The following is a 20,156-nucleotide window of genomic DNA, read 5'->3' on the forward strand; positions in this document are numbered from 1 at the left end:
GCACAAAAGCTGATGAAATGCTGCGTTGCCTCAGTGCTCCTTCTTTCACTGATGCATTGGGCAAACTGCAAGCTGAAGCATAAAAATATAATCTCCTAATTTTGTTTCTCCTGGTGCTTTTTACTGGAGAAGAGCAAGCATGCTTGTGCCCAGGAAAGAGGAGCCATCAGGCCTAGCAGTGGCTCAGAGGGAAACTTGGATTTGCTTTTTGCAGGCTGGGGAGGGGACAGACCAGAATTCAGCAGTTGTGGTACCAACAAAATAAAGTTTTGGTCCTGATACAGCAACCATTTCACAAACTAAATTCCTCGTTGGGCGCAGCACAACTCTCCTGCTGGTTGCCACAGGATAAGGTACCAGAGGAGCAGGGCAGGAGGAAGGCTGCTGAGATGCAATTTGCAATGAAGGTGATGAGCGGAAAGGATGTGTCCTCGCTTATGGAGCTATAAATCCTGGCAGCAAAGCTAGGGCCAGGTGTTATTGCTCTCTGTGCATGGAGTGGGTGGTCTGGATCCTGTTCTGGACAAGGCAGCTCAAGTTGTTCTGGTTCTCCTCTCCATCAAAGGTGGAACAGGATGGAGCTCTGCCATTGGGAAATGGTGCTGGTTCGATGCTGAGAACAGGAGGTTAAAGAGGCATCTGAATGGTGCCCATGCTGCACAAAGGGCTTTTTGATGACTGTTTCCAAAGCAGAGGGAGCATTTTTCTATCTATAAGGGCCAAATTGAATAGGAATTTCTGGGGAGAATTATGAGAAACAGACCAATCTTTTATTGCTACTGTTCAGCAGAAAATATTTGAAGAGCTGAAAAGGAGACTGTTAAACTGTCTCTTACTAAGCAGCAATTACCAAGGTAGCACTGGGCAGGTCCACCTAGCCCGATGCTGGGAAAGAGGTGACTGGGTGCTGACAGATGCCAGTTTGCACACTGGTAGCAGTGGGGGGACTGGGCTGAGTCACACAAAGACAAGGACACAAATGCCAAGAAACAGCCCTGGTGCATCTGCAGCACAAGGGGAGAGTAGAGGCAACAGGAGGTCAAAGATTGTGCTGGGGGTAAAGCAAACATGGAGGGTGGTGCTACAGGTGGGTGTTGATGGAAATGGGTCCAGGGTAGATCCCTGAGGTCAAGCTGAGCCTCTTTGCTTGCTTGCACTGCCCTTCCCCAGCCCCAATCCCTGCCTGAGAACAGGTCACTGCCAGAGGCTGAGCCACCTGCGTCACTGCTGAGCTGGCCGACCCCAGCAGCCTCGCCAGGGGCCCCTGTTTGGAAACAGCGGCTCCATAGCAAATGTGGGCGGGTGTCCAACCATAACACAAAGTGCATTGCGACATGGCGTAGGGGATGCTGAAAGCCACTATGGTATGTGAGGTCTCCTTCCTCTTGGAAAGCAGCCTGCAGAGAAGCAAACATGCACCAGCCACCCCCATAGCATGCTCATGCTTGGTCCTTTCTCCCTGCAAGATGCTGCTCCTTTCTCGGCTCCTCAGCCCCTCTTCCTCTCCCAGCTGTCTTGCTGCCCCTTTCTCAGTGTGGTTCAGCTTTAGTTTTGGCTTTTTAGTTTTGAGGGTTGGGTATGGGAGACCAGCCAGCAGGGCTGGGGTTTTACTCCCTTGCCCATGGGGTCAGGCTGGGGACTGCCCATGGTGGCATACGTGTGGGGTGTTGGATGTATGTGACATACCCTGGTCTGCCAGTGATTGCTGGTGGCTGCGCCGGGGAGAGAGGGATGCTTGGCATACGTAGCTGCAGCTGTTTCTGCAGAAAGGCACGTTTGCAACAACCCCTTAGGAAATGGGGTCTCAAGGTATTGCTGGGAGGGTTTCTTCCCTCTTTGGATCCCCTGAAAACAGGTTGGGCAGAGTTGGATGCTGCTGTGCTGCATCTAAACTAAGGCTTTTCTAAAGTAGATCAGCTGTGTGTGCCCTTTCTGTTGAGCAGACATAAATTTGCCCCGCTGCTCTCAGGTCTTTCCTTGGGCGCAGGGTGCTGCCTGGAACTTCCCTGAGAAACGGCTGGTTTTTCTGCCTTCCCTTTTGCCCCTGGGGCTGGAGAGGACAGCAGTGCCGGCTCAGGGGCTGCTGGTCTGTGCTCTGCAATGCATGCTGGGCCTCTCCTCCTGTTCCCAGCAAAACCACGGGGAGAGCCTGGGGGAAGAGGAGGCGGTGGTGGTGGTGTGGCTCATGGTGCTGAGAGGAAGGTCTTCTCCCATGGCCATCACATAAAAAAGAAGATTCAAAACTTCTAGGAAGCAGCTCCACAGAACAGCACATTCTGGCTGTTGCTTCTCCGCACCCTGTGCTGTCATGTTGTCAGCATCACTTATGTGTTTTTGAAAGTAAAAGACAGGGCTCCACGGTGAGAGGGGAGCAAGGCACTGGGGTACCAGATTGAAGGAAATGGAGGCGCAGCAGGGGCAGTTGGCTGAAGATCCCAGGGTTTGCCCAGGTCTGCCAAGGCAGGAGCTGGTGCTCTGATGGCTGGACCCTGCCAGCCCTGCTCTGTCACGCAGCTTTTCTGGAGTCTCTGCTGTCAAAGCCTGAGCTGGGAAGTCCTTTCTGCTCACAGCATTTCTGTCATGGGGTGGTTGTTGCAGCCAGGGCATGCTGGGTGGCATGGAAACCTGCAAAGGTCTTCTGCAAGCAGCTGTGAAAGCTCTTAATCTGATGTTGCTGACATAATATTGGTGCTTGAAACCTTTGTTTGATCGAGCAAACAGGTTTCTAATCCTCTGCACAGGAAACTCCACTCTGCACAGAGGAACCTGACGTGGGGGACAAACGGGTCCAACCTGCCACTAAGGAGCTTTACTTTGAAAGTAAAAAGCCAGTTTGATTACATGGAAATGTTGCCTGCAGTGGAAGGATTAATGACTAATTGTGGTTTCATTAATTTTAATGCTAGTGCTTTCACTTTCAGCAGAGTTCATCTAATGATAGTATCAAATAATTACCTAGAGATCAGCACCATCTCCTGTGCTCTGCAGAAAATTGAGGTGCTCAACAGGGGCTCTTGGGCAACTCTGGCTCCAGTGGTCTGGAGGGACAGTAAAAGGTCCTGATCTCTGTAACATCAGACCCAGCACTGTGGGATGCCCGAGACGACAGAGGAGCAAAAGCTCGGGGATTGCAGTAGAGCAAAAGTATCTTCTGATTTGAGAGGAAAAGTTTTGCTGCAGAAGAAATACATTTTTACGGCAATAAATGTGGCAATTATTCAACTGAGATCAGTATCAACCTCAAAAGACACAGGGTGACTGTATTGCTCTCGGACTTAACAATGTATCTTTACATAATCTCTTGACTTAACTTTAACGATATGAAATGTTTCAATCAGTTTAAGATATTTGCATTTTAAAAGATAATTTAGGGAAAAGCTAAAATCCAGGTGAAGTTTTGAAGTTTATAATAGTAAAATAATCTATAAATTGGTATAATATTAAACCTTTTTCAGAAAACTGACATTACACTGAAGAGCCTTGCAAACTGCAGTTCCTGGTAGTCTTTATTTTTGGTTGGTTGTGTAATATTTGTCTAAAACACTGCAGTGCTTTGAAAAGTGTTTTCCTCAACGTCTGCATTGTTGGCAGTTTCCCCATAGTATGAAAACAGTTGTGGTAATAGTGCAAAGATTTGCCTCAAGACAAGAGAAAATGGTAAACATAATTTATTAAAGAAATATTTTTTTTGCACTCGCAAACATTTTTTTCCTTCATCAATGGACGAACAGGCCTGTGAAGACAGACTTTATCTGTTGTGTCAATGCACTTTTCCTGTGTTCAGATGTGGGAAGTACACACTGTGCATGCCCTGCTGAACCTGGTATAGATGTGACCTTCTTCTTAGGCAAAAGACAATCTGGTTGGAAAAGAACAACATTAATGGCAAAAAAACCCCAAGTCTGCATTTTGCCCTTAATTAGGTGCCCCCAAACCATGTTGCCAGGTGGGGATAGAGGGACTCTAAGACGCTTGCCTAAAGCCGCATAAGCAGCCACTAGCACAGCCCCTGATTTTGAATCTGAGGCTTTTCCTCTTCTAAATCTTGACCCTCCAAGGACAGTAATCCATGTTCTTTGCAGATTTATCTGTTCTCTTCTAGCTGGTGCACAGCAGACAGCTGCATTTGAAACAGTGCTACTAAGATGATGTCCCCCACCAAAGCAGAACCAGAGACCAGAAGAGGATCTCCTCTGCTCCTTCCAAGGGTACGCAGCTGGAGTACAGCCCTGCAGGGCTGCTACATTATATATGTTAGGAGCATTGGATACAAAAATTCCAGATATGATTCCTGCAGGTTCTTAAAAATGTCATCTTCTGCAGTCTCTTATCTGTAACATGATAATTCTGCAGATAATTGAACAGAGAAGAGGTTAAGAAACACTGTGGGAGACCCCCTAATTCAACCTGCTTGTCGTCTTGGTGTTTGCCTTACCCTTTGTTTTATATTTTTCTCTCCACAAAGGTCTTTATCCCATTCACGACCCACTACTGCCTTTCCTAGAAATCTACTTAGCTGGCTATAAATACCCTTCCCCATCCTCCTGTATGCAAGTCCTTGAAAGAATTGGCAGTAACCGAAAGAGGATTTGGCATGCCGTTTGCTCTTCTCATACATGTCAGGTACCTCTTCCACTGGGCTTCTTGTGGCTGTGTCTGTGTCTCCCATAACTTCCCAGACGGCTGGGCACTGCTGTAGTCAAGTTAGAGGTAGGACAGCAAAGGGGCTACTTACCAGGAAGCATAACAAGATAAGGAGAATGAAGCCAAGCAGGGTGAAAATGCAGATGAGGATAATTGCCCAGTACTGAAGCTCTGCAAAGGCAAAATAAGGGCACATCAGTGTTTTGGATTCCTGTACGTGGGACAGAGAGAGGGAGATCTCGCCCTGGAAAAGTTCAACAGTACTGCACAGTGTATAGGTGAGGCAAAATCGCTGAAAGGCAGTGTATCTCCTTCCCTGGCTGCAGGACAAACGTGCCCCAGCAATCTGACAATGAGTGGGATGTACAGAAACTTTGGTAAAATGGAGTGAGGGTCCGAGGATCACTGAATGGCGGGGGTGGGAAGGGACCTCTGGAGATCATCCCATCCAACCCCCTGCTGGAGCAGGCACCCCCAGAGCAGGGGGCACAGGGCTGCGTCCAGACGGGGGGTGAATGTCTCCAGGGAAGGGACCCCACAGCCTCTCTGGGCAGCCTGTGCCCCTGCTCTGGCACCCGCACAGGGAAGGGGTTTGTCCTTATGTTCAGGTGGAACTTCCCGTGTTCCAGCTTGTGCCCGTTGCCCCTTGATCTGGCGTTGGGCACCACTGGAAAGAGCCCGGCCCCATCCTCCTGACACCCACCCTTCAAATATTTGTAAGCATTGATGAGATCCCCCCTCAGCCTTCTCTTCTCCAGGCTGAACAAACCCAGGTCTCTCAGCCTTTCCTCACAAGGGAGATGCTCCAGCCCCCTGATCACCTTGGCAGCTCTGTGCTGGACCCTCCAGCAGTTCCCTGTCCTTCTTGAACTTGGGGGCCCAGAACTGGTTGCAGCACCCCAGATGCAGCCTCACTGGGGCAGAGCAGAGGGGGAGGATAACCTCCCTCGCCCTGCTGGCCACACTCCTTTTAATGCACCCCAGGACAACACTGGCCCCCTTGGGCACAGGGACACGGTGCTGGCTCAGGGTCACCTGCTGCCTGCCAGCACTCACAGGGCCCTTCTCAGCAGTGCAACTTTCCAGCACATCAACTCCAAACCTGTACCGGTGTGTGGGGCTGGGATCTACAACTTTAAATACCACCTCAGTGTCAGAGTCCTCAGATGGTTTCAGGGATGTTCAAAGAGACAAAGTTATCTTTTAGCTGCTGTCTGGACCCTTTTGGGGAGGGGACAGGACTAAGGGTATGAGCAAAAGTTTTTGTTGCTTTTGCCAGCATGTTTGTGGTGCATGGAAAAGCAACAGTTCAGAGTAAATTTATTTTTTCTCCTGTTTACTGTTAGTTCTGGGGATGTGGCTGTGCTCACAAGACCATACCAGATTTTTTTTGTAAATACTGCTGTTATAAAAATTTATTGGTGCCAGAGCTCCAAAACAGTTTCCCAAATTGCATTGCTTTTGCCTGTCTTTTGCTTCCATTTTCCGCAGGCTGCCTGGCTCTAATGGTAGCTGCTCTTTGCTGCCAGCCTCCTGAGAGGCCTAGATGTCGGCGGTCTTGCACAGGTCTAGTCTACATATCAAGGTATGTGATGCTAACTTACTGTAGTTCAAGTATTCAGCAGCTGTAGGGTGAACCCCTCCTTAAAAAAGCACTTACCAGATCTTTCAGTCTCCTGTTCATCTGTTTGGAGAGGAGAGTAACCTGGAAACAAAGGGTGGGACAGGTGAGAAACAGAGCACTCTAAAGGGGATTAAAACAAAACTAAAACATTCCTGCAAAGTCATCTCAGGAGCTCTCACCTTCCACAGTCACACTCTGATCTTCCAGCTCGTAACTGGGGCCCAGCTTGGTGAACCTCTCTGTCAGGCGTTTCAGCTCCTCATACATCTCTTGCTTTTGTGAAGTTTGTGAGAAGGGGTCCGCTGTGAATTTGCAGATGGAGGCAACCTTTGTGAAAGCTTTCCCATGGACCGGCCTGGAGGGTGAGAGCCGGAGTCGTCATTAAGGGACAAGAGAAAAAGAAGTAGAGCTGAGTAGAGGCAGGGAGAAGGATTCAGAATCAGGCTCAGGTTTGCAGATGTCTAAGCAATGTTTTATTAGCACTGGGATCAGTTTTCGCAGTTTATTCTACATAAGGCAGGAACTCATGCAGCCTTATGAAATGCACCCACTGACTTCATACCAGGCAAAGCAACTGTAAGGGGTAAATCAGCTCAGCTGGTTTATTTCTCCAAAGAGGTGTTGAAGACACATGGAAGTAGATTTTGTTCTCAAGCTGGGCAGTTCTGACAATTGTTTTGCTAATGTTTCAGTGGAGTTTTAGCTTATTTGAAGAAGCCAAACGAAAGAATGCAGGTATTTATTTTACTCTGGAATTGTTTATGTATGAAAATATCTTTGCTAGCATGGAAACAAAACCACCTCTCATTTGGACAGAAACCTTTTGTGGTAAAGGCAAAACTGACAGAGTGAATGAAGGTGCCTCCTTGTGTCATCCAGGGCACAAAGGTTGGCCAAGAGGCATGAACACCGTGCTGTGCCTCTGAATGCCTTTTCTGCCAACTGCTCTTTCGGACTCAAGAAAAAACACTTCCAAAGCAAGACATACCCAAAGCTCTCAACAGTACAACCAGAAAAGTAGTCCTTCAGGCTGCTAGTTCTGAATACATCAAGCTGATGGGAAGAAACAAAACAATTGAGGAAAATTGAGTAAATCTAATACATTTTTAATTTGGACAAGGAGATCAAGCTACTGCCATTGGTTTTACCTCTTTCTCAATTTTCTCTTTGTTCACTTGGTACATCTGTGACCTGGAGTCCTGCAGTTCTGGGGAGTAGGGAAGGTTGGAGATTCTGAAGATAAATCTGAAGTTTTCTTTTCCAGACTTGAGGGGTGTTTTGTAAGTTGCTGCCTCAATTGTTAGTTCCAAGCCTGGGAATCAAGAGGAAATTCAGTATAAATTCTAGCAGAAAGAAACAGAGGCTCTTCTACCAAGCAGCATTGATCCGCAGACTTTTAGCTGCAAAAAACTGAAGTCCTAATAGATTAACAGAACTTGAGTTGCATTTGGGTCTGACAGCAAATTCCCAGTCTACAGTTTGAATCAGTCCTTCAGCAATGTACTAGGCCATTCATTTCTTTAGGAAGTTGTACATTTGAAAAAAGCTAAAAGTCTGTTTATCTCTAAATGCTTGAAGTCATGGTGAGTAGTTACCACTTCATTTTCTTATTATTTAACATTGAGGACTTAAGGGCAACACTGAGCCAGACTGAATGTGACAAAGGACTGGCCTGACTCTGACCTAAGTTCAGCGATTCAACCTGATAACATAGATACATTCCACACCACCCCCCTCACACATCCCCCCTTTGATAGACGAGAAGCTGGGAAATTCTGAGTATGCCATAGCAAAGTGGGTTGATCTGGGTGGAAACTGGGCAGCTGTGATTTGAGCTCTACGTACTGTCTACTGAGAATCCTTGCAGCTGGTAATGACTTCCCAGCCATAATCCAGTTGCATTCAAAGTCCCGTCCTGAAAAGCCCTTCCAACCACAGCCTTGTTGATGTTGGGCTCTGGCTGGAAGAAGCAGTTGCAGTCGACCACTATGGATCCAGTCCTGCAGACAGAGAAACAGGTTCTGAGATAAACAGGCTGATGATCATAAAACTTCTTCATGAGGGAAAGGGTTTCCTGAAGGGTTCTTGCTATTCTGAGTGTGAAGTGTTTTAAGTTAATGTGGTGCTACTAGAGGTGTGGAACAGGCTCCTTTGGGTTTTTCCTTTGGCCAGGGACAGCAAATGCAATATCGCTACCTCTTCTCTCTGCAAACACAGGTCATGCTGCAGGCCTACAATGAACAACCAGCGCTTTCTTTTTTTTTATAACCTTTTACCCTGTGTGAGGGTCCCTTGTCCAAGCCTCTTCCCAGCTAGAGTAGGGCACTCAGCTATACCTGTAGCCCACTTGTAAAACCTAGTGGAGTCCAAGTTGGGAGGAGGAGCACAGAGGTTCCAAGGTCACCATTCAGTCTTCTTGAAGAGGTAAGATTGGTGAGGGTAATTATTGGGATATTCAGAGACCTAAAAGTGCCTTACAGAAATCCCGACTGAGACTTAGAAAAATGTCTGTCCATACCAAGTCAGGAAAAATTCAGACTGATGAATTCTGGGAAGCCTGGAAATTACTTCTGGCATAAATCAAATAATTTCCAGCATGAGAATGGAGGGGAAGAATTCCGCAGAGGACAATGGCACTTGGCCACTGGGAACAATGCCAGGGTGTGGCAACCTTTCAAACAAAATCAGATTGTATCACAGACCTCAGCCTTGTGATACTGCAGTTCAGGAACTGGTCTCGCAGGTTGCTCTGACGGTATAGTTGATTCATCTGAAATAAAAATGTCGTGTTAAATATTAATGAATTCTGGGCCTCATGGTGGATGCTTTAGGGCACTAGAAGAGCCTCTAACTTTGGAGAAACACCAGGGGTTTTTTGGCTAGTTGGATTTCATGGGAGTTGGCTTTTACTTCAGAATATGCCTTCTGGCCATGGAGTCTGACTTCCAGCTTGGCAAACCTTTCTGTCTTATCCGAGGAAGCTGCCAGTGTTAAACAGCACCATTTGCTGACTGGGAGCTGTCATCTTGATCCACATTTCACAGACAGTGCAGACTTGGAACTCTACTGAATGTTACGGCTTCGTCTAAAAAGCAAAGCCTACCTGATTAGGGCTTTATCAGGTTGATATGCTGGCAGAGTGGCACTGAAGAGAATGTGTTGGATTCTCAGCAATGAATTATGAACGTGCTGACCTCTGAGCTGGCAGATGTGTATGCACTTCTAGAAACGGGACTGAGATGCTAAGTGAGTGAGTATTTAGGAGATGACCTAAACCTCTTGCATTATCTAGGGTATGTCTTTGGCTGGACATAATTTCTTAAGGCCATGTGTAATGTAACAAAATCAAAAATTACTCAAAGGGCAATTTTATCTTTCAGATTCTAGAAAATTTTTGTTCTCAAATGTTTATTTTTTTAATTAAAGTATAAATCTACAGCAGTTGCTGCCAAAACTGACCAGTGCAGATATGATAGCATTTGAGGTGTAGCTCCTTACCTTGTTAGTGATGCTTTTCACTGCTGCTTTGTATTCTGGAGACTGAGAATCTGGGTTAGTTAGATTTTCATTGACTATTCTAAAGCTCAATCTGTAGCCCAGTTTGGCTGGAAATTCAGTGAAAACAGGCTGTCTGGTGATAGCTGTGTTTGTGAGGGGGAAACCTAAATAAAAAAGGTAGAGTACAATTATTTTTACATCAGATCTACCCATATAGAGCAAATATAGGTATGTTCCTGTTTAGATCATGCAATGTAACAATTAAATTCTCAAGGAATTTGTATGATTTAAGGGATGGAAATGCTTCTATATGGCAGTATCATGCTGGATTGGTTTTTTGGTTTTTGTCATAGTGCCAAAACTTACAGAATACCAGAAAAACCAAAGGTCAAGTTCATTAGTGCTCAAGCCCCATTGGAGGGGAAGAATGAGGTGTGATCTCCAAGTGGCCCCAAAATCATGTCTTGATACTGTTCATGGATGCTTACCATTGACATACAGGCTGTTCTTCTCCAGGCTGTAGTGCCCTAGTTTGGTGACATCATTTGTCATGGTGCTCAGCTCACGGTAAACTTCTTCTCTGTCAAACCTGGCAAGGCTGACATTGTAGCTGCAGACAGCGTCTACGCCTGTGCTATCCTTGTCTCTCCCAGACCTAAGTAAAAATGTTAGATACATTCTTTAGGACACTGCTGATGCTTAGAGAACACCCTGTGTAATTTGTATGACTAGGAACAACAGGCACTGAAACCTATCAGTGCAATTGGGCTCCTATATCTTTCAGCGGATTCTCAAGAACTGTGGCAATGACACTTAGACATCAAAATTATTTTACCAGCAAGAAAATAATGAACGGCCAGGGAGGTATCACTGGCTTCTGTTTCCTGGCATTTGAACAGCTGTGATAGCTTAGGTAGGCATATTTAAGGTGTGTAAGAGCAGATAAAGAAATGGTTAATTGCACTTTCAGGAATCTTACCTAAATCTCATCACTCTACAACCTGTGTAGGCAGAGCTTATGCTGCTTTGTTTGAAAAGAGGGTCAATCTGACAAAAAAAAAAAAGGACAGCTGAGAACTTGAAAGCATGTCCTGAGTTTAATGCAGGCAGATTAAGATCACTGCCATAACACAAAATGGGCAAAACCAGAGCCAGACTTACATAATGGTTGATAACTTTCACTGTGGAAATGAATTTGCGGGAACTTGGTGCATGCAGATCTGCGGTGTACTGGAGGTTGGTCAAGGTGAAATTAAGTGTGAAATGCCTGGATGTTGGGCTTGGTGCAGTAGTTCTGCTCAGAGCTATAATCAAAGGGGAGAAGGATTATAATCTTACTTTACTATACTGTCTTCACTTTCAAAGACATTCCCAATCCTAGCACACTTCAAGGCTACTCTGAAGAATGTCTTCCCCTCTTATTCTTGAGTGCACCACTCCTTTGGTAGCTTTCCCTGGAATGAGTTGGAAAACACTTACATGATCTCTCAAGTAATTCGTTGTAACCTGGAAAGCAAATGCAAGAGAAACATTATGTAAGAGAATATACACTTAGAGAATGAAAGAGAAGAGGGGATGATTAAGTGAATGACTTGGGAATGAATCATCAGAACCAGTCCCTGAGGGTGTGAATCTATTAAACAAACAACCTACTGCTTAAGCAGAACAAGATGCTTTTATAATAGTGAAGACTACAAAGCGAAAATATATGTGCCACTGTTTAAATACTGGTGGGATAGAAATCAGGTGAAGTGTTTATATGCAGGTGAATGACTGAGGTCAAAACTAAAACTTTAAATCACTCTTCAGTGTCATATAGAAATTAAAATCTTCAGAAAAGTCTACATGAAAATGTTCTTGGAAGCAAACATTTCATCTTACACAGGTAAGTTATGTAGTAAACTCCAGTGAGACCACCTTTTCCTTAAGATCGCTTTTTTTTTTTTTAACATTGACATGCTCCCTAAGGCCCAAGGTAGACCCAAACTGTTCTGGTGCCTGAAGGAATGAGAAAATCAAGCACTTACCATTGATATAGAGGCTTTTGTTGTCCAGGTCATAGATTCCTAATTTGGTCGTGCCGTTTGTCATGCTCCTTAGTTCTTGGTAAACCTTAGCTTGGTCAAACTTGGGCACTTGGGAGCCATTTCCATAGTTGCAGATGGTGTCTACTCTAGTGTTATCCCTATTCCTCACTGACCTGAGGAATTGAATAACATGAAGCTTCTGTTAGCTGTTCCAAAAATCTGGGGCTTTTTCTGATGTGATTAAAAAAACATAAAAATAAAAAAATTTAAAAAAACCCCAACCAACTAACTAAAATCTGTCCATAGTTCTCAGAGATGAACTGCAGAAATTACTGATATGGTATTAAAAAGGAAAAGGCTTTGTAAGGTAAGGACAATATGAAAGTGCACAGAAGCTTTATTACAATATTATACCAACTTCTTGGAAAAGAACTGTTATTAAAGTGTCAGTCAAATGTAAGAAATCCATTTGCCAACGTTCAAAGTTAATCTTTCAGCTATATTGCTCACCTGAATCCTATTACTTTGCAGCCAGTGAAGTAGGGACCAATGCTGCTATTCTGAAGCAGGGGGTCAATCTGACAAGGAAAAGTCTCTGTGAGTATGGGAAACCCAAAACACTGGGTGATTTCAGTGAAAAACAAGGCAACTTTGGCTTACGTAGTGTTGCATTATTTTCTCAGTAGAATTGAATTTAGCAGAATTTGGTATCCCTAGGTCTGTTGTGAACCTGAGGTTGATTATTGTGAAGTTCAGTATGAATTTCTCTACTGGTCCTGGACTTTGTGTGGTGGTTGGCTTCACCACTGTAAGAAAGAACAAAAATTACACAGGTAAAATAACAGGAACTTCATAAGACACAGTATTGTTACTATTTTTCTTTGTTTGGGTCAGAAAAATATAATCACATACTTCAGATACTTTGCAATCTCACGGGCATTGCCAGATTAGGGGGAAAAAATCAGTTTACACCTTTGAGTAGTTTTAATAAGTATCTGTTTTTAAATATACTTACATGACAGACTATGTGGTTCATTGTAATCTGAAAAAGAAATAGACCATTATTAGGAAAATATTCCACACATGCTTTTTAATTACAAAAGGTTCAGGATCATGCTTATTAAATTCATGATGGTGTTAACTTAGTAACTCTGACAGATTTTTTGCCCTCTACTTTTTGTTATCTGTTTTGAGGTGTAGTCAATCCTCTTTGTTCGCATTCCAAAATAGTCTGTGTCAACATAAGGAATAATGCCTTGAGGTGGTCTCATTACCATCAATGTAGAGGCTCTGGCTGTTGAGGCTGTAGAGTCCCAGCTTGGTTATGCCATTTGTCATATTTCTCAGTTCATGGTAAACTGCCACTCGGCTGAACTTGGGTCCTGAAGGCTCATCTCTATAGCTGCAGATGGCATCTACTCCTGTGTAATCCCTGTCCTTCTTTGGCCTAGGAAATGAGGCATTGTTTTAGGATGTTTTCGTCATTATTGAGAAGTCCATCTTAACTTTCAGTAGATCAAGTACATATATAAGAAAACCACTCAGTGACATTACATTAATGTGTCGAATGCTGAGAAACAGGAAACCACTTTTTAAGCAGCAGGTAATGCAGGCTTTTCCCAGGCACGACTCTTACCTGAATGCTGTTACTTTGCAGCCAATATAAGCAGGGCCGATGCTGCTTTTTTGGAGTAAAGGGTCAACCTAGAAATTTAATAATAACATTTAAGTGAAATGTCAAAAGTAAGAGATTAGAGGTATTAAAAAAACTGTGCCCAAGCAGGGCATCCTTTTGCCAGACTTACACAATGGTACATGACTCTTTCTGTTGACTTGAATTTTTTAGAATTTGGCATCACCAGATCTGCAGTGAACTGGAGGTTGGTTATAGTGAAGTTCAGTGTGAAGTTTCTCACTGCTTGTGACAGAGGTTGGGTACTTTGATCAACAGCTGTAATAAGCAAGGCAAATTATTGCTTGAAAATAAAATTTATGATCACCACCCCTAGAGGAAACACTATAAGAAAGGAAGACTGTAAGAAAACTTTTCAGATATTCTAGCTGGCTTCAGGGTCATAGCAGCTGCAGTTCCCTAACAAGGTCCCAGATTCTTTTAACACTGTTTTATAAGTCTAGTTGTGCTCTTGGTTGGTTAGTCCAACCTTCTTTTTTGGCTATTGCTAACTAGAAAATTTTCTTGCCTTTTCAATAGCTATTTAAAGGTACTTACCTAGTCTAGGCTGCAGTTCATTATAACCTGTTGGGGGAAGAAAAGGGCAGTATTTGAGAAACTACCTTAAAATCTGGAAGGTCTAGCACACAGTGGAATACAGAACTTGAGTTATTTTTGTCAGAGAGATACTTTGTAGAAACATTTACTAGGAAAGACTGATTTGATGGCTGCCTAGGCATAAATGCACATTCATACTACTGCATGTTGTTGGCAGGCTGCTGCTTTTCTTAGAGAACAGTGCACAGGATTCTCCTTTCCTTGGGTAAGTACCCTTTCAAAATCTCTATTCCCTAAATCCAGTTTAACTTCTACATTGACAATTTAAATATGACTTTTGTCAAGCGGTGTCAGTTCTAGTGCTGCTTCTCTGCAGGAAAGCGCATTCCATAGTGCACCTTGAGAGGTCAATCCTTATATTTTCTGGAGAATGACCTAAGGTGTATTATATTTTATTTGGGTAAGTTACTTAGTTCAAAGGAATAACAAGGTGCAAAGGCTATGAGTGACAGTGGCTCCTCTGCTTTGGCTAGCATTTGCTCTTGCTCTCTCGCTACAGGTTTTATTGCTTCTGTAGTTATGTAGTAACTCAGTTCCTCCTAATATCAAACCAGCAGTGGGGAGAGATTCATGCCAGGAGAGAGTCCCTCCTGACATCAGCACAGCCACTTACCACTAACATAAACACTCGCTGCATCCAGCCTGTAGGGACCTAGCTTAGAGCAGCTGGCTGTCATCTCGCTGAACTCGCGATAAACCTTGATTCGGTCGAATTCAGGACTGGTAGCGTTGGCTTTGTATGTGCAGACTGCATCCATGGCAGTGCCCTCTCCGTTATTCACAGACCTGAAAAAAACACACGTGTCTGCAGGTTTGAATGACATTCCTGTGCATTTGTGTTAGTTTGCTTGCACACTACCATGGAATTGGATTTCCCCATAAAATACTGTAAAACAATGTTATCAAATGAAAGAATGCCCTCAAATTCTGGAAATTTAGTATTATGCTGTTTTATAAAATTGGAATAGCACTCTTATGATCTAACTGAAACGCCTTTAACATTAGCCAGATTACCATCTTCATCTAGTGTAAAATTGATATCAAATTAATGCAAGCATAATCAGAAGAAATTATGTAATAACCACCCCATCACAAGGGATCATAAATGAGGTGTAATTTTACTTGGCACTCTCTAGAACTTAACAGGCTGTACCAGGAAGAAAAATCAGGAAGGAATTATAGTCAAAGGAAAGATTTCTATAATCCTATTTTCAGCCAAAATCTGAATTGCTCTTATCTTCTGTAACACTTCCAGAATGTGCATACCTCAGAACCACCACTGTACATCCCGTGTATGCAGGGCTAATGCTGCTGTTCTTGAGCACATAATCAAGCTGCCAAGAAAAAATGCCAGTTGATAAGTCACAGTGAATAAATAAAAAAACAAGAACATGGCCAGAAGAGGAACCCGACTGACACTCACCAAGTATGTCAGAGTCTTTTTTGTAGCAATGAAGTTTTTAGAATTTGAATTTCCTAATGCTGATGTGTACAGGAGATCAGTTACAGTGAAGTTCACTGTGAAATGTCCCTCTCTTGCAAGAGGAGGAGCTTGGGGTGTTGCTGCAAGAAAAGCACAATTCTTTTTTGTAACAGGAAGAGACTCATGAACCTGCTAATGCCATGGATGAAGTACCTATGAGCTGGAATGGATGGGCACTGCACTAAATAGCTTGGTATGGAACAATGATGCCAGCAACGGTGTAGGGCATACAGCTGTGGAGCAGATGAGGGCTCTCCAGCTCATCCAGATTCCTGCAGAAGGCCAGCTGTATCTGAGTAGGCTGTAAACAGGTACCTGACCGCTTCAGCTGAGGAGCTGAGGTTAACTCCATCTCCTCTTTTATCCTGCTGGTATAAAACCTGATGTCCTTTAACCACACTGGCCTGACAGTCTCGATTTGTCAGCCTCAGATTCTTTTAACTTTTAGTATTGCTGTTGGAAAAGACTGAACAGCATGTCAACATCAGTTACCCTCTAGCCTTCCAAGAGTGTAGTTCTGCATTACTGCAAACAGGTGTCCACACAGTCTCCTCTGGCTTCCTATGTAATCCTGATCTAATTCAAATGTCTCATAAGACATACCAATGGTGCTTAGTAGTTAATTCCTCTCACTTAAATTTTTGCAACTTATTTTTGACTTCTAGTTCCATTAAAAGGCTAAATAAGAGAAAATATCTGAACAGAAGTTAATCTCTGGATCATCTGTGTATCTCTTGAATATTCATGCTTAGGGCACGGTGATTTTTAATTAAAAGTACTTACGAGGGATGAGATGGGCTTCATGGTAACCTGAAGGGAGCAAGGACAAAGAAAGAATGAATTATGCTACAAATGAGAGACAATAATTGAATTAGATATTTGTAGAGCTGAACAATGCCACAGAGAACAATAAATTTGGTGGGTTTGAGCAGTCACTTAAAATATGATAGTGCAGTGAGGTGTTATTTTGAAGAAAGCTCTGATGTAAGTGGTAGAGGAAGGTTCCCAATGTATGCTGAAATTAGTTGCCTTTACTTTTAATAGTTATGTGCTGCTTTCCATGTTTTGGTAATTTATCAGATGATGTTTAAAGTAAAAAAAAAAAGCTGCAACTGACAGTGCAAAACCTCTGAAGATAAATGGTGCTAGTTTGAGGAGAATCGGTGTAGAAGATGGAACTTTGTGAATTATCTAGCACATAGGTTGATCCCAAGTGTACATGTTATAAATGTTATTCTACCTGCACACTAGTCATTACTGTGCTTTAACAAGAAAGCTATGCACTATAGCCAATGAATATCCCCACATCCATATGGAAATCAACCCTTTACCATTGATATACAGGCTTTCCTGGTCCAGGGTGTAGATTCCTAAATTGGTGATGCCATTTGTCTCGTTGCTCACTTCATGGTAAATAATGACTCGATCAAACAGAGAAGCAGCAAAATCTGTTTTGTAGGTACACACAGCATCTACTGCAGTGTCTTCAAGCTTTTGTGCAGGTCTAGGGAAATTAGGATACATCCTGTTCTATTCCAGAATGCAATACCCATGATAAATACTGATAGGTCTTTTAGTTAATTCAACCATGTTGCCAGGTAGAAATGAAAACATTTTTTCCCCCACGATGGTTGTTTCAAGTGTGTTATCAAAATAGGGAGAATATACTTGACCTTTCTGATGCTGCAAGCATGAATTTATAGTAAATTTATAGTTGAAAAAAGTATAATGACTTCTAGGGTTTCTTGAATCAGATGATTAATTAAAAGATGTAAAAGTGAACTAAGGGATTAGGATCCATTTGTGTATCATACTACATCATGAAAAGGAAAAAATGTGTTTTCTAAATTTAAATAATTATGCTTACCTGAAAGCCATCATTTTGCAGCCTGTATACACAGAATGAATACTGGTCTTTTTGAACAGCTGATCGAGCTGCAAAAGAATACATTTCACAATTTAGCCATATGTAGATGCACACAGTAACACACACACACACACACAAATAGGAATATATCTCACTAACCAGAGCAGACAGGACTCTTGCTGTAGCACTAAACTTTGCAGAATATGGATTTCTGAGACCACTAGAGTACTGGAGATTAGTTATGGTGAAATTCACTGTGAACTTGCCAGTACTTGGAGATATACCTGCACCTGGAGGCAAAATCAAAGAGAAAACTGAATGACAAATTGGAATTAATTAATCTTAGATTTCTTCTACAGTTAAGCAGTAGGATAACAAGATAAAAAATAACATAGCTGTATGACTTCTTCTTGGAAGAAAATAAATAGCCATTATTGGAAAAGGTATAATACATACTGATATTAAAATGTCATATTACTGGTTTATATGCAAAGAATAAGCAATTTTACAGATTTACCTGATAAAAGTACTTCATTATATCCTGAAAGGGAAAGACAAGTTCATTAAATATAAATATATACAGGAAAAGGGGCATAAAAATACTAAAAATCCCTGCAATAAACAGAGAAAAATTTCACACACAAATTATACATGAATGTATGAATATATATCAACTGCAATAATATTATTTATACGATGAAAATAGGTATAGCAAGATGGACATAAATATCAGTGTATGAAACAAACACTGTAAAACCAGTCAGAAAAATTATACAAGCAGAATCAAAAAACAAAAGTACCGATTTCATATAAACGACTCAATACAGAAAGAAATGAAATACAGGAAAAAAAAATCATATACTGTTGACGTAGAGGCTGTCCTTGTCCAGGCTGTAGGGGCCCAGCTGCGTGACGCCTCTGGTCTCGTGGCTCACTTCGTGGTAAAGGCCCACCCTGTCCAAGGGCGGGGCGGAGGGCTCTTTCCTGTAGGTGCAGACGGCGTCCACCCCCGTGTCGTCCCCTTGCCTCACGGGCCTGGAAAACACAGCACCGTGCCTGAGCGAGGCTCTTCCACGCACTCGCTGCAAGGCCAGGCCTTGGGGCTTCCACTGCCGTCTGTGCGCAGGAACGCAAGCGCTGCGCTCCCAACCGGCGTGTGCGTGGTGGCCGGCCGCTGCTCTCCTGCCTCCACTAACGCCCTGGGGCCACTCGGGAAGTGCGGGGCCACCGGCCAGGACTTCAGAGTCGGCTTGGGGCTACGCCGTCACCGTCCCGAGGCAAGAGGGCAGGCAGCCAGGGGAGGTCCTGAGGCAGGGGGCAGCGGGGAGAAGGTCCTGCCTCCGTAGTCCAGGCAGCAAGAGAGCAGGAGCGTGACGGGCCCCCTGATCTCATCGTGGGATTGCAAAGGGACGCTCGGGTGCCACCCGTACCTGAAGGCTGTCGTTTCACATCCAAGGAAAGCGGGGCCAATGCTGCTTTCCTTCAGAAGGCGGTCCAGCTGCCCAGGAGAGAGGTTTCACCGTTAGGCCCTGGCCGGCTCCCTGTACCGCCCCCAAGGCTATGGGGCTCCGGGGGGACAGGGCCATGGCCGTGCAGTGGTCTGCTTACCAAGGTGGCCATGACTCTCCTCGTGGTGTTGAACTTTGCCGAGTCAGGCGTCGCCAGGTCGGAGTTGTAGGGGAGATTGGTGACGGTGAAGTTGATGGTGAAACGCGCATGGTCTGGAAGTGTTGTTGGTGGATGGCTGGGAGCTGCAAGAAGCAGAGGTGGGGGGTGACAAGGTGCAAGAGGTAGGGTGTCAAGGCTCTGGGTGGACAAACGCAGGGGTCTCGCATCAGCCACCCCTCTTTTGTGGCCCTGCTCTGCAATGGAGAAGGCCGGCAGGCTCCGCGCCTCTCCTGGGGATCACGAGCCCTGGCCCCCAGCCCCTCCGCACGGGCCAAGAGCCCCGAGAGGCACTGGCTACCTTCGGAGCCCAGCCCACTCCTGCAAGGTACTCACCGGGCAGGCCTGCCTGTTCGTTGTAACCTGGGGAAAAAGACAGAGAGAGAGAGGGTGATGAGCTGGAGCTGGGGACGGGGCAGGGCTGGGGAAGGCTTCTGCGGGACAGCAGGGGAGTCAGAGGGAGGAGCATAGGTCACCGTTGACGTAGAGGCTGTCCTTGTCCAGGCTGTAGGGGCCCAGCTGCGTGACGCCTCTGGTCTCGTGGCTCACTTCGTGGTAAAGGCCCACCCTGTCCAAGGGCGGGGCGGAGGGCTCTTCCCTGTAGGTGCAGACGGCGTCCACCCCCGTGTCGTCCCCTTGCCTCACGGGCCTGGAAAACACAGCACCGTGCCTGAGCGAGGCTCTTCCACGCACTCGCTGCAAGGCCAGGCCTTGGGGCTTCCACTGCCGTCTGTGCGCAGGAACGCAAGTGCTGCGCTCCCAACTGGCGTGTGCGTGGTGGCCGGCCACTGCTCTCCTGCCTCCACTAACGCCCTGGGGCCACTCGGGAAGTGCGGGGCCACCGGCCAGGACTTCAGAGTCGGCTTGGGGCTACGCCGTCACCGTCCCGAGGCAAGAGGGCAGGCAGCCAGGGGAGGTCCTGAGGCAGGGGGCAGCGGGGAGAAGGTCCTGCCTCCGTAGTCCAGGCAGCAAGAGAGCAGGAGCGTGACGGGCCCCCTGATCTCATTGTGGGATTGCAAAGGGACGCTCGGGTGCCACCCGTACCTGAAGGCTGTCGT

The 20,156-nt window shown here is 44.9% G+C and overlaps 1 protein-coding gene across 1 annotated transcript; it reads right to left on the reverse strand.

Moving 5' to 3' along the window:
* Positions 1-3,227: 3,227 nt before the first annotated feature.
* Positions 3,228-20,104, reverse strand: MUC16 (mucin 16, cell surface associated). Its single transcript, XM_075077666.1, has 34 exons — positions 20,088-20,104; positions 19,575-19,747; positions 19,435-19,461; positions 19,042-19,184; positions 18,864-18,931; positions 18,296-18,468; positions 17,593-17,723; positions 17,434-17,501; positions 16,898-17,070; positions 16,350-16,376; positions 15,507-15,565; positions 15,350-15,417; positions 14,697-14,869; positions 14,024-14,050; positions 13,599-13,744; positions 13,430-13,497; positions 13,068-13,240; positions 12,809-12,835; positions 12,454-12,599; positions 12,304-12,371; positions 11,794-11,966; positions 11,246-11,272; positions 10,928-11,070; positions 10,746-10,813; positions 10,255-10,421; positions 9,767-9,930; positions 8,971-9,038; positions 8,114-8,268; positions 7,417-7,580; positions 7,257-7,321; positions 6,448-6,623; positions 6,305-6,349; positions 4,736-4,815; positions 3,228-3,859 (listed from the first exon to the last, which is right to left on the reverse strand). The coding sequence occupies exons 1-34, from the start codon at positions 20,102-20,104 to the stop codon at positions 3,761-3,763; spliced, it is 3,549 nt and encodes a 1,182-aa protein (XP_074933767.1). The 3' UTR covers positions 3,228-3,760.
* Between the last annotated feature and the right edge of the window lie 52 nt (positions 20,105-20,156).

This window comes from Phalacrocorax aristotelis, chromosome W, assembly GCF_949628215.1.
Source record: "Phalacrocorax aristotelis chromosome W, bGulAri2.1, whole genome shotgun sequence".
Lineage (NCBI taxonomy): Eukaryota > Metazoa > Chordata > Aves > Suliformes > Phalacrocoracidae > Phalacrocorax > Phalacrocorax aristotelis.